We start from the raw sequence: 17,042 nt of genomic DNA on the forward strand, positions 1-17,042 counted from the left end.
GACAGTGCAGATATTTCATAGAGCAGAAAAGCAAAATATTGAATAGAGTCTTTCGGAAGGGTTTATTTACAGAACCTATCAGTTTTCTGAAACTTCTTTCTAGATCTGCAGAAGGCTCCCATGTTGCCGCTTTCCGAACAGATGGCTTTACAATCGACTTCTTAGTGGAAAGATGAAAGATCGTACTCAGTACTCAGATGATAAGGGGGTCAGAGTTTTTTCTCTCTTTCTTTTTCTTTTTAAAAAGAATACCATTATTTATTTGCACGATTTACATGCTGCTTAAACCCAACCGTCTCTAAACCGCGCACAAAGATGCAGCACAAGCAGTGGCGTAGCGTGGGGGGTGCAGGGGGGGCGGCCGCACCGGGCCAACATCTGGGGGTTAGGGGGCGCAAATCCACGGGTTAGGGGGCGCAAATCCACGGGTTAGGGGGCACAAATTACTTGCCTTGCCCCGGGTGCTGACAACCCACGCTACGCCACTGAGCACAAGGAAAACAAAGTAAGTCGAAACTATAATATCACCTATGTTTGCAACAGGCCCCTCAATTCCTATTTTTAGAAAGCTACCACGGGGCGGAACTTTGATCAAGCTGCCGCCGCCACAGCCACCTTTTTGGCCATAATTGGAACACTGACTCACCTCAGAAATTATCTCACTGGCCCTAATAATTTTGCCAAGCTCCACCTAAACGTCACTTTTTATAACAATAACAAAAACTATCCCCCCCCCCAAATAGAGGCTGGAAAAACTCCTACCTTAGAAAACTCAGATAGGGGGTGAAGAACTGAGGCACGCCGTCTCTGAGGCCGGCGAACTGCTGGGGAGCGTGCAGGGCAATCGGCTGGTAGAGGACCGGAGGCTGCGCGCTCGACGTGGAGGGCAAACTGAGGCTGTCCCTCTGCGCCCCGCAGCTGGTGGAGGCTCTGCAAGGCGCTGGTCCGTATGAGCCACCGGGGGCGGCGTCTGCCGCAGCAGCTGCAGCCTCTGCTTTGTAGAGAAAGGACTCGAACGAGGAACAGGGCGCCTCGGGAATGCCGCCCGTGCTATTCTTGGGCAGAGGAGGAAGCGCACTTGGAACCACGCTCGGAGGCGCGTAGTCTGGGCAAGGCATCGCTGGCGATGGTGCTCCTGCTGCTGCTGCTGCCGTCGGCGGCGGCAAACTTTTGGCAGCCGAGTAAGAGCCGCTGCCGCTGCCGCTTCCGCGGCGGCCGCCGCCGCCGCTGTTGTTCTTAGCCGCCGCAACCACCAGGCTTTCTTCCTTGATCCTGAGGTTGCGCTGAAAATCCCCGACGGAGCCGAACGCGTAAGGCGGCTGCGGCGGCAGCCCGTCTCTGGCCGAGTAAATGTGGTTTGTAAAATCCTGGAGAGTGCAACCGGACGGCGAGAGCGGGGTGCCCGCCTGCACGCTGAAGGGGACCATGTCCTCGTACTCGTCCACGTCCAGCAACTGCCGGGTCCTGGCGGCTACGTACGCCTGGTTGAGAGGGAGGATGGGCAGGTTGAACAGGTCGTGGGCGTTGGGCTGCTCAGCTGCCGCGACCCCCGGGTGCCCACCGGGTGACGCCTGGTTGCCGCCGCTGGAGGAGGCGGCGGCGGCGCCGTCCGATTCCTGCTCCGTCGAGCTTCGATTTGCGAAGCCCTGCTTCTCCCTGGAAAACGCCGAGGCGGCGGATCCTGGCGCCTTGCCCTTCGGACTTTTGAAAGGAGGCCCGTCCGCATCTTTGAATGTCTTCCAGTGGGAAGAAGAGGCGACAACCGGAGAAGGTGACGTCGGCGCCGGAGGCAGCGAAGAGGCGTTTGCTGGCGCGTCCTCGCCTTGCTCGTCGGGGCGGCGGCTCATCTGCGCGCCGGAGAACTCGGGGATGTCCGAGCCAAAGAAAGGCCACGTCGAGGGGCTCTCCATGTTGCCTTGGCTGGAGGAGGGCGCCAGGAAAGTGTCCAGGACCCGGTCCAAGACGTCTTTGTCCACTGGGGATCCGCAGCCGTCCCGGAGCGAGGAGGAATCGCTGCCTTTCCTCTCTTCCGCCTCCTCATTCGGGGGGCACGACTGCTGCTCGTGGTCGTCTTCGTCCTCTTCTTCCCTCTCCTCCTCGTCCTCTTCTTCCTCCTCGTCGCTGCTTCTGGGATACAGCAGCCCGTCCAGAGACAGGTCTATGGCTTCCACCGTCTCCCGTCGGGCAAAGGGGCCGCGATCGGAGAGCAGGGGCGCCTGAAGAAGGTCCGCTCGATCCCGGATCACGGTGGCGGAAGCAGACAGCTCCCTGGCATCCGCCTTCGTTTTCATTTCGCTTATGAGTAGCCCTGAAGTTCGACGGGGCGGGCAAACGGATCCGAAAGTAGCGGCGGCGGTGGTGGTGCGGCTCGGCGGCTAAGCAGTGAGGGCACCGGCCTCTCCGAGGCTCCCTTTGCACATCTCGATTCCCCTTCGGGCGGTATTTGGGTTCTCCTCTGTCAAATTCGCCCGGCGTGGCTCAGCGCCAGCTGCTGCACTTCTCCTGTGGGAGAGGAGGCAACGTAACTGCAGCTCTGTTTCCTCCCAAAGAGAAGAGGGCTTGGAGGAGAATCCGCGCGGAGGCGAGGTCGCAGAAGTTTCCCAACGCTGCTTTGCATCCAGCCGCCGCTCCGCTTTTGCAAGCGGACCTCTGTGCTGAGGTTCCTCGAACTCTCTGCACACAGACACACACGCCCCCAAACCACACCCCCTTTGTAGCTGTATTTTGCGAAGGCAGAACCCAGATGGCAGGTGCTGCAACAAGTGGGGGGGGGGAGCGCACGAGGCGCCGTGCAGAGCTCGGGACAGTCTGCTGCAGCCGCGTCGTGAATAAAATAAAATAAAAATCCCTACCCTCCGGGCAGGGCGCAACTAGGGCTCCACGCGTCGGTCCCCTGCGCGCCTGGGGTTGGGAGACGAGGGAATGTCTCCTTTCCCCTCCCCTCCGGTGCGGACGTTCCCTCTGACCTCGGGGTGCAGATGCGTAATTGCGCGCGCGCGCTCTCCCTCGCTTGCCTGCACCGGTCCGCCGAGCAACAGGCAGCCAAAGGGGTCAGCCCAAACCCGGCGACCTGCGTTGGGAATGAGGGTCAGCAAACTGCTGGAACTCCTTCCACCCACCCCGGTCCTGCCAGCCTGCCAGCCTGCAGATGAGCCCGAGCTCCGCGCTGCCTCCTGGTGGCCAAGCCCTGGTTCTGGGCTTTGGACGCGCTGGCTGCCAACGAAGGTGCACGGATCCCGCAGACTCTGGGTCCTGCTCCCTTCTAGCTCCTCCTCCTCCTCCTGGTGATCTCCGTACATGCACACAGTCGTTAGCTGTTTCCCCTACCCACTCCCCCCCCCCTCAATCTCTTTTCTGCATCTCCAGGATATGGGGGTTCTTCTTAGAAACCCACTGTGGCAGCCACTCCAGTATCAGAGCAGTGCAAGGTTCCAGAGGGTTTCAGGCACTTTGCCCAGCGTTTGGTTTCCTTGGAAAGAAGCAAGGGGGAAAATTTTTTTTTGCCCTGCTGTGCATAGAGTACCCTTTTTTGTAAAGTTGTGGGATCAAAGTTCATTACACTAATGCACTGTTAAGAAATGCAGAAATATAAAAGGATGAAACAGGCAAGGTCCTCTGTTGCAATTTGCAAGATCTCATCTGGGAGAGTATGAAGGCAGAGATGGATTGTGTGTCAGCCTTGCAAGTATATGGCATGAGTTAATGCAATAGTGAATAATTATTAGGAAACTGGTTAGTAATACATACTGGCGGAGGAAGGGAGTGCGGTTGGTGCCCTGCCCCGGATGCACAACATGTGCACCGCTCCAGGTGTCAGAGCAGCTGGCTCCACCTCTGGTAATAGATCATGAGAATTTTGATTTCTCAGATCTTTATGTGTGTCTTATTATATCCTGCACATGCACAAAACAAAAACAATTTTTTTTAAAAAAAGAACTTACGTGACAGTAAATAAACTAGTTTTCTGCAGCATGAAATTTGTCTATCTGTAGGTGGAGTCATACTTTTCTGTTAGAAACAGAACCAATCAAATTCATAAGATTGAAGTTGTTCCACTAGGGCAAGGAACTTCCTCTCCCTGATCTCCCCCTCTGCAAATCTGCGGTGGATTGTTGGGGTGATTTAAGGGGCTGTGTGCTGTCGAAAGTGGCACCTCTGTGTCATGTTTTCCCTTTGCCTTTTTATAATGTGCAGTGAAAACTTTCCTTATGTCTTATGCCATCATGTTGTGCACTTCCTCCAATTCCACCAGCGACAGAAAAACGAGGAATGAGACTGGAGAACATACATTGTATACTTCACTATACCTTGTTGCAAGGAAGCCCTTGATGCGAAACAGCCATTTGCAGTCCAGACATTAGTCCTACATGTGGACAGCTGTATTATAAGCCCTGAGACATTGCTGGGCCCAAGCCCAGCAATGTCTCAGGGCTTATAATACAGCTGTCCACATGTAGGACTAATTGGCAGTCTGTGGTCAATGAGGAGAGGGAGGAGAAGGATCAAATGGGGGCTGAGAACAGGGAACAGAGGCTGGAAGGGGTAGGAGTCTAGATGGGGAGGCAGGAATTATCCTGGGGAGAGGATAATACCCAGTGGAGTCTGGGGAGGGTATCAACCAACCTTTGTAAATAAACAGTGGAAGTGGACTCAGAAGGGCCCAGGAAGTGTTTCTTCCACCAGGAACACACTCAACATATTCCATGGACACCTGCATCCTTGACATTCCCACAAGGCAGAGGGAGTAAGCTTGCCCTCCGCATTAAAAGCTTGGTGTGTCAGCGTGTTGGGACAACTTAATTGTTTCCATGCAGTTCTGAATGCCCTGCTCTAATCTTGGACTTCTTAAACCCAGATTCCTGCTTCTAGCTTAGCCAGTCACACTGTTCCTGTTGCCTATGTTAATTCACACTGTAATGGAGAATGCTTCGCTTACCTAAGTTAAACTTTTTAAAGCCTACAATTCATTCTTATCATGAAGTTGCACATCTACATGATGGACTCAAAAACTAGCTGATTCAACCAACTTAGCATGTATGCAATTCTCTGCAGTACGATCTAGAGTGTGAGTGTCACTGGGCATTTCCTGAATGTTGCAATTTTCCAGGGGCAATTAGTGGATTTACTACTAAAGGTAAAGGTAAAAGGACCCCTGACCATTAGGTTCAGTCGTGACCGACTCTGGGGTTGCGGTGCTCATCTTGCTTTATTGGCTGAGGGAGCCGGCGTTTGTCTGCAGAAAGCTTCCGGATCATGTGGCCAGCATGACTAAGCCGCTTCTGGCAAACCAGAGCAGAGTACGGAAACACCGTTTACCTTCCCACTGGAGCGGTACCTAATTATCTACTTGTATTTTGTACTACTTGTACTTTGACGTGCTTTCGAACTGCTAGGTTGGCAGGAGCAGGGACCAAGCAACGGGAGCTCACCCTGTTGCGGGGATTCGAACCACCAACCTTCTGATTGGCAAGTCCTAGGCTCTGTGGTTTAACCCACAGTGCCACCCGCATCACTGGATTTTCTACTCTTGCACAACAAACCCACTCGCCCCAAAATGGACCTTTTTGCAAGGAAAATGCAGCGGGAATGGTGGGGTAACAATTGAGGGATACGTCATATAACCAGCCATAAACATATAAAAAGGAAAGCTCAATAAACAGCTGGTGTCATATAAACTCCCCGCGAATTTTGTACAAATAGATCTGGATGAATGCTCAAAAAACAGATTGTCTGGAAGCAACCACAGATTATCCATCCTACCTTTTAATAGTCGCTTTCATAGGGCTCTAGCCTGCCTCAGGCAAAGTTTATCCCTCTGTCTCCTGTAAATCATGTCCCAGATTTTTTAAGGGATACGTTGTGTGTTTGTATGGTATTCAACCAATTCAGTGGTTCAATGGAATATGCCTAGCCTGAGCCGCAGACTTGGAGAGAAGACCACCAGACACTGAAGCACAATTCATTGCATGCCAGCTTCTGATACTTGTTTTCTCTGTTCAAAGACTTCTCCCATTTAGTCCCAGCAAAGGGGAGGTGGTCTGCTAGATCCGTGTTTCCCATATGTCTCTCTGGGGGGACCCCAGGCTATTCCAAGGGGGCCACAGGTGGACCTTATGTAAATGGGGGGACATGAAGCTAGGAAGCCACAGAGGGAAGTGAGAAGAAAAGAAATCATTTTTTTTAAAGAATCCTGATTGGTTAGTGTCAGGGAACTGACATCAGAGACATGGGAGAAGGAGAGGGTCTCTGATTCTGCAGGGGAAGGTCCAAGCGCTAGAGGGAGACTCAGCCGGGAGGAAGGGGAAGAGAATGAGTGTAACACCAGGGATCCAGGAGAGCAATGGGACAGGGAGGTGCAGGGGCTCCAGGACTCTTCGTTGGAAGTTAGCGAGGAGAGCCCAAGCACCCCGCTGCCCACGCCCACCCTGCGCAAGAGACTCCCGCGCAGTGAGAGGCGGAAACGATTGGGCGTCAAACAACTCTTATGTTGGCAACGCTTTAAGAAACGCCCACAGACAGATTCTACAAGTGACTAAGGGCAGCCACGCTAATATGGGCTGCGTAGTCCGGAGGGTTTAACCAGGCAATCCAATGCTCAAACGGAGCAGGATTACGCATGAGTAACTCCCAACCACTACAGTTAGCTATCTGCTTAGCCAATCAGAAGCAGGTAAGGGGGCGGGCCCACCAGGTGGCAGCCAACCAGGGGGCGGCCGAGCCCTTCTTTTTGCCACATGCATTTTCTTGGTGCAGTCCTGGTTTGTTTCCATGGGAAGAGGGCAACCGCTGAGGCTCCCGTTTTGACCACTGCTTGTAGCTGCCACCAGTGCTGGGCCAGGTGGCAGCCTGGGCCTGACTCCGCAAGGCATGGGGTGCAATCCATCCCAGCGCCTAGCAGATCAGGGCCTTTGGATGTTGCAGAGGGGCACAGGGTCTATCAGCTCCGCTGGCCTGGCTCTGCAAGGCATGGGGCAAAATCCATCCCAGTGCCTAGCTGAGCAGGGTCGTCTAGTTCTGCTGACTTTCATCCAGTAAATAACTAAGTGCCTACTCAGAAGAAAGCCACACTGAGTTCAGTGGGCCGTACTCCCAGGTAAAGGTGTGTGGGGCTGTAGTGTTTTATCTAGGCAGCCAGGGCTCCTCCGGATTACAAGATCTTTTTGCACCAGGTCTGTGCGGACCATTTGCTTTTTAAAATTCTCCCATATATATATAACTCCCTTGCGCCTTTTGCAGACCCGCCCCCCAAGTATCCCTATTTTCCAGGGGCAGTCCTGGATTTACAGAAGTCATCCCAGTTTCTGATTTGATCCCAGAATCTCCTGCTTTTCCTTGGGACGTCGTTATTTTCACCAAAGAAATGTTGAAGGGTATGGAGTTACCCGACCCCTGAGCCATCTGAAGGCAGCCCTGTGGTGTAGGGAAGTTTCTTTAATGTTTAATTATGTTTTTATATATGTGGTTGGGGAAGCCCAGTCACATGGGTGGGGTATAAATAGTAACATTATTATTATGCAATAGGACGTCCCTATTTTCATCGGTCCTGCCAACCTAGCAGTTCGAAAGCACATTGAAGTGCAAGTAGATAAATAGGTACCACTCTGGCGGGAAGGTAAACGGCGTTTCCGTACGCTGCTCTGGTTCGCCAGAGCATCTGGCCACATGACCCGGAAGCTGAACGCCGGCTCCCTCAGCCAATAAAGTGAGATGAGCGCCGCAACCCCAGAGTCGGCCACGACTGGACCTAATGGTCAGGGGTCCCTTTACCTTTATTTTCATCGGAGAAATGGTGGAGAGTATGCTTTTGGACTGTAATCAGTAGGTTTCCCCCTCTGTGTCAATTAAATGTTGTTTACTTTTTGTAGTACGTGGAAGATGGATATCCCTTGGGAGGTTCTGGACTCTCCTTCCTTGGAGATTTCTAAGCAGAGGTTGGACGGCCATCTATCATGGATGCTTTAGCTGAGCTTCCTGCATTGCAGGGGGTTGCTCTAGAAAGATGACCATTGGAGTTCATTCCAGCTCTATGATTCTATGTTTTTCTGCTTCAGCATCATTTCATTATGTACCTGCCATTTTATGTAATTGTAAATAGCTACCTTTCTACCGGTAGGATGGGCTGGGGGGGCCACAGGAAGGAAACAAGGTCAGAAGGGGGCAGCAGTTTGGAAAAGGTTGGGAAACACTGTGGTAGATCATTAGACTGTTTTGGTTCTCTCATTTCCCCTCATAATGTTTTTTTGCAAGCCTTGGGGTTCTCCCAAGTCTACCGATACCTCCCTCTTGTGTGTGGATGACAACGCTTTGGCTGCATAAGTACCCGCACACAGAAAACAGGTTCTCTATTAGTATATAGAAGATAGTTATCTCTCTCCTTTCTACTCCTTCCAAGGTGGTTGTTAAGCACCCAGGGCACACCATATTGTTCAATCTAGCCAATGGACGCGCTCCTTTAACAAAGGACATTGGGTCTTGTTTCACGCGGCATCACAACAACGTGAGACAACGGAACACAAAACGAGGACTGTGTTCTCTGTAGCTTCTTCTCCACAGATAAGACTATTTTAAGCTGAAAGGTACATTTCAGCATTTCCTTTCTAAACAAGCTGAAGACATTTTCCCAGCTCTGAGCAGCATAAGAGCTTTTCTCAAATCGGCCCTAGAAAGATCAGCTAATAATGTTCTAGGACAAGATGAAACTTTCATTAAATACCTGGCTGATTCTTCGCTAGTAGCTCTTGTGGATAGAGCATAGATTGAATGAAGATGCTGGTTGGTTTTTCACACACACACACACACACACGGGGGGGGGGCTTTTATTTATTTTAAATCTAGCATGGGGAACTGCTGGCCCTCCAGATGTTGTTGAATTCCAACTACCATCATCCCCGATCCACAGTTCTGAGGGCTGTGGCTGATGGAAGCTTCCACATCCCTGTTCTAGGCAAACAACTTATAGGAAAACCATATATTTGACAACTGGAACTACTTTCTGGACCAAAGTGGGCATTGTAAGAACATTTGACTGTTTTTCTTGGGGGGGGGTTAGATTTCCAGAAGTCTGTCCTGAGCTGCATGTGGCTTTCAGTTGAAAATTAAAATAAATGTATGTATTGGAAGAAGGGCTTTTTTCAGCTGGAACTCACCAGAACTCAGTTCCGGCACCTCTCAGGTGTACGCCATTACCATTATAAAAGAACAGTTCATTGTCAGCTCCAGTACCTCTTCTTCTAGAAAAATAGCACAGATTGGAAGTGTTCCTACTTCTGAACACCAGTTGAATGTGTCCACTCTCCAGAAACGCCTAAGATACTTTTAAGGACTTCATTCTCCAAGTAAGATGGATCATAAAACTCTCATATTTCAGAAATAAGACCTGCTTGTAAACTTCAGATTTTGCTAGGATTCAGAGTGTTTCCAAACACAATATAGATGGATGATGGTTCCATCTGCAGCTAGCCATATCACATTCAAATGTGTGTGATTTTCAGCCATCCAAGCCAAAAAGCAGATTCCCCAAGTTTCAATGTGTTCAGATTTGCTTGTGGAACGTTTCACTGTGTAGGCTGCGTTGAGAAAAACAAGTAATTCATCAACTGCGAGTGTCTATGCAATGATTTGCAGCTGGCTCCTGCCAGGATGAATCTTGCAAACTCCCCACACAGCATAGTCATCTTAATAGTATTTTTATATATAGAAAAAGTAAAGGTTAAAATCTCAACCTGGAGATTCTAGGTCAGACCTAGAGGTCTGGCAACCCTAGTCCAATCCCCTACTGTTCTTCCATCACACGCACCTTGGGTGTTCTTGCCTGGAGGTTCTTGGTCTCTTATAATGCCTCGTCCTTCAGTGGATAAAGGACACAGAGAAAAAGTGTGAGAAGGAACAATTGCACAGAGGTAAAATTTACATTCTCTGGTCCACCCACTTTTGCAACTGGCCCTGTTCACCACCACCATGTGGCTTCCAGAAGTTTGTGGGGGGAAATGAATCAGCCTGAAAAAGATTCCCTATCCCTGGTCTAAAAGCACCACCATCATTTTAAAGTGTATAGTTCATGACATACCTCTATTTCAGCCTTTAAAAGTAAAGGGTAAAGGGACCCCTGACCATTAGGTCCAGTCGTGACTGTCTCTGGGGTTGCGGCGCTCATCTCGCTTTATTGGCCGAGGGAGCCAGCGTACAGCTTCCGGGTCATGTGGCCAGCATGACTAAGCCACTTCTAGAGAACCAGAGCAGCGCATGTAAACACCGTTTACCTTCCCACCAGAGCGGTACCAATTTATCTACTTGCACTTGAAGTGCTTTCAAACTGCTAGGTTGGCAGGAGCTGGGACTGAGCAACAGGAGCTCAACCCATTGCGGGGATTCGAACCGCTGACCTTCTGATTTGCAAGCCCTAGGCTCTGTGGTTTAACCCACAGCGCCACCTGCGTCCCTTTTTCAGCCTTTACATTTTTACATTTAAACTTTTTTTTGACAGAAACAAACCCCACAAAGTGAAACCCAAGTGAAATAAAGTCAAAAGCCCACTTTTAATTGTATTTTATTTATACTTTATTAAATCTGCAAAGCGGATTCTGGAAATGATTTGGGGATCTGGGAAATATTTCAAAGCAGCATCTTATCAAAAACAGGGAGGTGAATGTGACATGTTGAAGCATTGAGCAAGACCCATAAATCTCCCAGATGATGAACAGAACACTGAATGATTTATAAATAGTGCCCTGGAGTAGTTTTGAAAATCATTGAAAGGAAGAAAAAAATGGAAGCAGAAAAATACTATTTACACGGGTTCAGCAGCTATGGCCCCTTTCGGACAAGGATGACTTCGCCACTACTCCATGTTCTGGTAACTTACAGACTGGATTATTCCAAGACACTCTATGTGGGGCTGCCCTTGAAGACAACTCTGAAACTTCAATTTGTCCAAATTGCAGCAGCCAAAATGTTGGCTGGGCTTTCACTTTGAGAATGTGTTCGTCACTGATAAACAGGATGCTAGCAATGTTTTTAAAGTGTGTGTGCATTGGTCCTAGAATTGCTATTCATCACCTTCCAACTTCCTGCCCTCTGAGGTTGAAGCTCGGAATCAGAGGCAGAGATGCATGTTGGCCATAGCTGTCAACTTTTCCATTTTCTTGCGAGGAATCCTATTCGGAATAAGGGAATTTCCCTTTAAAAAAGGGAACAGTTGACAGCTATGAGGTTGGCTGCAGACGAGGGCACAGACTTCTGTGTCACTAAGGAAGGGTGAATCCATCAGTTTTGGTTTCTATCAACTTCTCAGAGTTCCATTCTTTTTTTCTTTTTAATTTTTTTATTAAATTTTAGTAATACAGAAAAAGAAATGCACCTTTGTATGCAAAGACATACAAACATAAGGCTACTATTTACATACACATAAATCCTTCCCACCCCCATATCTTCCCACAACATTTCAACTTCCTTATCTTATAGATTCAATACTATCACTGCAGTTTTTAAATTTTAAATTTTGATCTCATTATGACATTCCTAATTAATATTTTCTACTTTACTCCTAGGGGGATGCGGGTGGCGCTGTGGGTTAAACCACAGAGCCTCGGACTTGCCGATCAGAAGGTCAGTGGTTCGAATCCCCGCGATAGGGTGAGCTCCCGTTGCCTGGTCCCTGCTCCTGCCAACCTAGCAGTTCAAAAGCACGTCAAAGTGCAAGTAGATAAATAGGTACCACTCTGGCGGGAAGGTAAATGGCATTTCCGTGCTCTGCTCTGGTTCGCCAGAAGCAGCTTAGTCATGCTGGCCACATGACCTGGAAGCTGTACGCCTGCTCCCTCGGCCAATAAAGCAAGATGAGCGTTGCAACCCCAGAGTCGGCCACGACTGGACCTAATGGCCAGGGGTCCCTTTACCTTTACCTTTTTACTTTACTCCTTTAATCTAAGCATATCAACATATTCTTTCTTGAACCATGTTTGTCCATGTGTTCTTCGAAACATTGCCAATCTAGTCTGATTTTTTCGTTTGTCTGCCTTCTTATGTATGCAGTTAGCTTTGCCATTTCTATAAATTGACTTAATTTGTAAGTCTTCTTTTGTGGGTATTACTTAGCTCTTCCATTTGCTGGCATATACTATCCTGGTGGCAGCTGTAGCATATAAGAAAATTCCTTTCTTTTTTGTGGTATCTCTTTTCCCAATAAGCCTAATAAATATGCTTCTAGTTTCTTTTGTAAATATGTTTTTAATTTATTTATTTATTGAGTTCTCCATGAAACATACCCCAGTAGGTCTTGGTTTTTTCGCAGCTCCACCAGATATGCAACAATGTTCCTTCCATTTTTCCACATTAACAGCATAAATTAGACTTCTATTTATAAATTTTGGCAAGCTTTGATGGTGTTAGGTACCACCTGAAAACATTTTCTTGAAATTCTCAGAGTTCCATTGTTAGGTTCAGCTCTCCACATTTCTACAACAATCGCCACAAAAACTGATCAGCATTTTATTGCAATTTCCCCCTAATACAGTGGTACCTTGGTTGGCTCCCGAACAAATCGGCTCCTGAATTCCGCAAACCCGGAAGTAAGTGTTCCGGTTTGCAAACATTTTTGGAAGCTTCCATGGCTTCCAATTGAGTGCAAGAAGCTCCTGCAGCCAATCAGAAGCCACACCTTGGTTTTTTAACTATGTCAGGAGTCGAATGGACTCCTGGAATGGATTAAGTTTGAAAACCAAGGTATAGAGATTTGTGTGTGTACGCAAAGCTGTTTTTCTACAGTCTATTTTTTTGCATGTTATTTTCATTTATATGCTGTTATGCCCATTTAATTATATGCATAGTTATGCCCATTTAATTCTAGAGTATGCATTTTCAGCTGGAAATTCAGAGAATTTGCAAAATTTGCAAATTGCAAAATTCAGAGAAGGGCAAAATGTGAAGGGTGTCTGTGTTTCAGTTTGCATAGCATTTCGCAAAGTGCAGATGAGGTCAGTTTTACTTTAAATATGAGCTGCCTCAAATTTACCTCCTATTCCTGGGCACCATACAGCTCAAAGCTTGCCAACAGGATCAGCAATCATCTCTTGATGGAGCAATAGGGGTCTTCAGAATCTACAAGAGCACCCTTATTTTCACCAGTGAAATGTTGGCAGGTACAATGGCTTTTCAAAACACAATATTAGCACTTACGGGAAGGAATTGTGCAGCCCAGTTCTATTTGCTCATTCATTAAATATGTCTCCACCAAACGATGCTCAAGCAACACAATAAAAGCAGTGGTAAAATGAACAACAGCCTTGCACGGTAGGTTAGCCTAAGAGTTGCTGACGGGCCCAAGACTGTGAAGTGGTTTATAAATCTGTAAAAGAATAATAATAGCACCAGTCTTTCGACTACACTTTGGATACTTTTAAAATTTTATTCTTATTTTAATGTTGGACAGCTTGAAAACTCTCTCCAGAACTCTTGATGGAAGCACTGGCACTACGTGGATCTTTAGAATCCTTTTGCCTGGGTTTCTCAGTTTGAAAAATGGAATATTTTATTAATTATTATTATTATTAATTTGTATGCCACCCATCTGACCGGGTTGCCCCAGGCACTTTGGGTGGCTTCCAGCAAATTTAAATATCAAACACAGTAAAACAGTAAAAACTTCCCTAGGCATGATAATGAGAGCACCTTTATGGGTTTTTTTAATGCATTTAGATAAATAACACCACTGCTAAGTGTTGGTTTTATTATCTCCTCAGTAACTGCCAGCCAAAAACAAAGCAACGCTTACGCATCAAACCCTCCAGAGTTTTCAATTACGGTTGCAAAATGGTCATTACCCAAGAGGGCATTGCAATTACGAAACTGAAGTGTTGGCTTCCTAGCAAAAAAACCTCTGAAACATTGACCAGATTTAAAACAACAACAACAACAACGAAACACAGTCTGGCTTTTTCTTTATGCTTTGGCATTTTTTTGTTTTGTTTTTTTCATCTTTGCTTCTCGCCCCCCCCCTCCAAAGTGAAAATAAAAGTGACCTGTCTGATCTGTGCCAAGATGTGGGAAGAGAGATTTGATTATAGATGCCATGCTCCATTAGCAAAACTGAATAGCTTATTGTGCAGGTCTCACCCATCCTGCTTAGCCAAAGCAGCTCCGTTGGCTCATGCTGGGAGAGATGTGTTCTGTAGAAAGAAAGAAAGAAAGAAAGAAAGAAAGAAAGAAAGAAAGAAAGAAAGAGAAAAACCTGTGGGCTGGTGTAAGCGAATGACCCATCCAGTCCAGCATCGTCTTCTCACAGTGGCCAATCAGACACTTGTGGGAAACCCAGAACCCAGCAGGACAAGAGTCCTCTCCCTTCTTTTGTGGCTTCCAGCAACTGGTATTCAGTTGCATTGCTGCCTCTCACTGTGAAGGCAGAGCACAGTCGTGATGGCTATGAATTTGCCAAATCCTAGGTGATAGATGTCAGGGAAGAGTTAGAGTTAGAAGTTTCCAGTTTCCCAGAGGGAGAATGTTTTCCCCAAGGGGGGGAGGAGAGCAGTGAATCTAACAGAAGAGAGCAAGAGGAACAACAGGGAGGGACGGGATGTTCACAGGAAAGGCAAGGGTTAAGTTCTAGCTCAGATTCGGAGGAGGGGAGATACAAGCCAGCTCTAGCCAGGAGGTTAGAAAAAAGAGCAGGAAAGCGAAGGGAAGGGCGCCTTCGCCATTTTGAGGGTGGCTGGTCACGGAGAAGCAGAAGGTATCTGAAATAAGTGACTCTGAGGAAGAATAGTTAAAGATAAGGATCGTTTAAAAGTTTGTTAATACCCAATAAAAAGTTATAAAAGAACAAGAAGCGTTTGTGTGGTGATCTGAAGAGGACAACGACTAGTCCTGACAATAGTCCCATCACTATTTCCTGTGGGACCAAGTTCCGTCGTTCAGCTAAGCCTTGTCCCGAATCTTCCAACGTTCTGCTTCAGTTGGATGTCCACCAATTCTAGTGTTGTGACACACCCTCTACATCCTGCAGGGGGAAATTGGGATGCGTGTCTTTTGGGGCTGTGCTCTCGGATGAACTAGTTGACTCACCAAAGAACACGGCCTCCAAGAATAGCAGGCGTCTTTGGGTGCCTCACTCTCATGGGAGCCATAAAGGGACATCCCAGGATAGCTGCTGTAATTCTGGGGTGTCCAGGTGACTGGTATGTTATTGGAGAGGGAGAAAATCTTTTCTCTATTTGATAGGTTTGTGAGTTCTCAGCCTAAGACTTTGAAGGTCTGCTACCAGTCAAAGTAGACAATCCTGTGTTGGGTGAACAAACTGACCTAAGGCACTTTCTTTTTTTTATATAATTTTTATTAGTTCTTTTAACATACCATTTTCAACAGCAATTAAAAATACTTTTACATCTTATTCAATTTTTTGACTTCCGTCAGTCCTGTCTGAAAATTTTCCAATCTAATCTCTTAGTATGCATTTCTTATTTTCCCTATTAAACTCATAACCAATATCTCTTTTTCTACTTTGTAACACTTCATATATTTCTCCTTACAAAACTTCTTGTAGACCTACTAGTGTAATTTGTTGGTTACAATTGCTCTTCAAATATACTTCTTCCAATCTTCTGTAAATCTCTGGTCCCACAGGTTTCGAATCCTTCCTGTCATTTTCTCCAATTCTGCATAATCCATTACTTTCATCTGCCATTCTTCTTTCATCAGAATTTCTTCTTGCTTCCGACTTAAGGCACTTTCATTTGTCCTGAACAGGCTTTACACCAGAGATGGGCAACCTGAAGCCCTCTCGGTCCCATTGGACTACAATTCCCACTACCCCTGTCTGTTGGCCATCTATTGTCTGTGGCAGGTTGAGGGCCTGCAACATCACTTGAGGGCCTCCCGCCTAATCCCGGATGAGCTCTCCCATTGGCTAATTGGACTTCTGTCTTAGCTGTACGGACGTTCTTCATCACTGTTTACAACCTGCCATTTGGAGGGCTGTAATTTAATGGTCTGCCAAAAGACACAGGTTCCATCTTCTGCATCTCTGGGTAGGTCTGAAAATGTCTCCTGCTTGGATATCAGAAGAGCATCTGCCCAGCAATGTATTGCACCCTGAGCAAGATGGACCAATGGTCTGACTCAACATAAGGAAGCTTCCTGTGTTGCTACATCATGCGAAACTTATTCCTAGTTTCTTGGCCATGTGCACAGTGTGGGGATCTTCTCCTTCCACCTAATCAAATCCTTTATGTTTTATTTATTGGTACTTATTCAAAGATACACAGAAATACACGCCCCTCTCAGGACACACCAACAAAGGAAGGGTGGATTTGTAAATCAAGTGAGAATTGGCAAAATTAACTTCAATTATAAGATATTAATCAAATCAATAGTTAAGAATGGAGTGGAAGTATTTTGATGATTATATGTCAAAATATTGTTATAAAAATGACATGCTAATAGGCATTTAGAATAAAAAATAACAAAACCAATAAAGAAAGAATGAAAAATCAGAATTTAACAAAAATAATTTATTATAGAATGCAAGGGGGGAAGTAGAAAGAAATATAAAGAAGTCTAATTGCTGTGGAGGGAAGTAGAGGGTGAATGGTGGGTTTTATAATTAAGTGTATAATATGCAGCTGTTGTAATTTAGATATTATATTTTATGTGAAGGAATCATTGGGAATCTGGTTATTATGTATATATGTTAAGTTTCAATAAAGATCTTTGGGGGGGAGAAATACATGCTTATTACACAAAGTATCCTTTTATAATATACTGAGATAAATCAGCTACTTAATCTGAAAAAGTCAGAAGGAAGAAAATACAGGAAAAGAGAAAGCTAAAGAAAAAGAAAGCAAGAGAAAAGGAGGAGGAGAAAACTAAAGAAAGATAGAGTAAAAGAATGTCCAGCTCTCTGCAGCTACATAGGCTATTTATTCCTCAAGCTCCAAATATTCTGTCTTCTACAAACCAGTCTTTTTTCAGTCTCTGAATCCTGATTTTACAAGTTCATTTTCTCTTTCATGAAAGAAGTCTATAATGATTTTTCTCTAAACGTGTTAGCTTAG

General features: G+C 46.6%; 1 protein-coding gene across 1 annotated transcript in view; it reads right to left on the minus strand.

Moving 5' to 3' along the window:
- The window catches only part of PGR (progesterone receptor), a 56,039-nt gene extending 52,570 nt beyond the window's left edge, over positions 1 to 3,469 (minus strand). Inside the window, exon 1 of the mRNA XM_082219136.1 lies at positions 763 to 3,469. Within this exon, the coding sequence (XP_082075262.1) occupies positions 763 to 2,291 (1,529 nt within the window). The 5' untranslated portion in view covers positions 2,292 to 3,469. The remainder of the gene's footprint in view (positions 1 to 762) is intronic.
- Between the last annotated feature and the right edge of the window lie 13,573 nt (positions 3,470 to 17,042).

The sequence above is a fragment of the Podarcis vaucheri genome (genome assembly GCF_965113315.1).
Source record: "Podarcis vaucheri genome assembly, chromosome: 4".
In the NCBI taxonomy this organism is placed as follows: Eukaryota; Metazoa; Chordata; class Lepidosauria; order Squamata; family Lacertidae; genus Podarcis; species Podarcis vaucheri.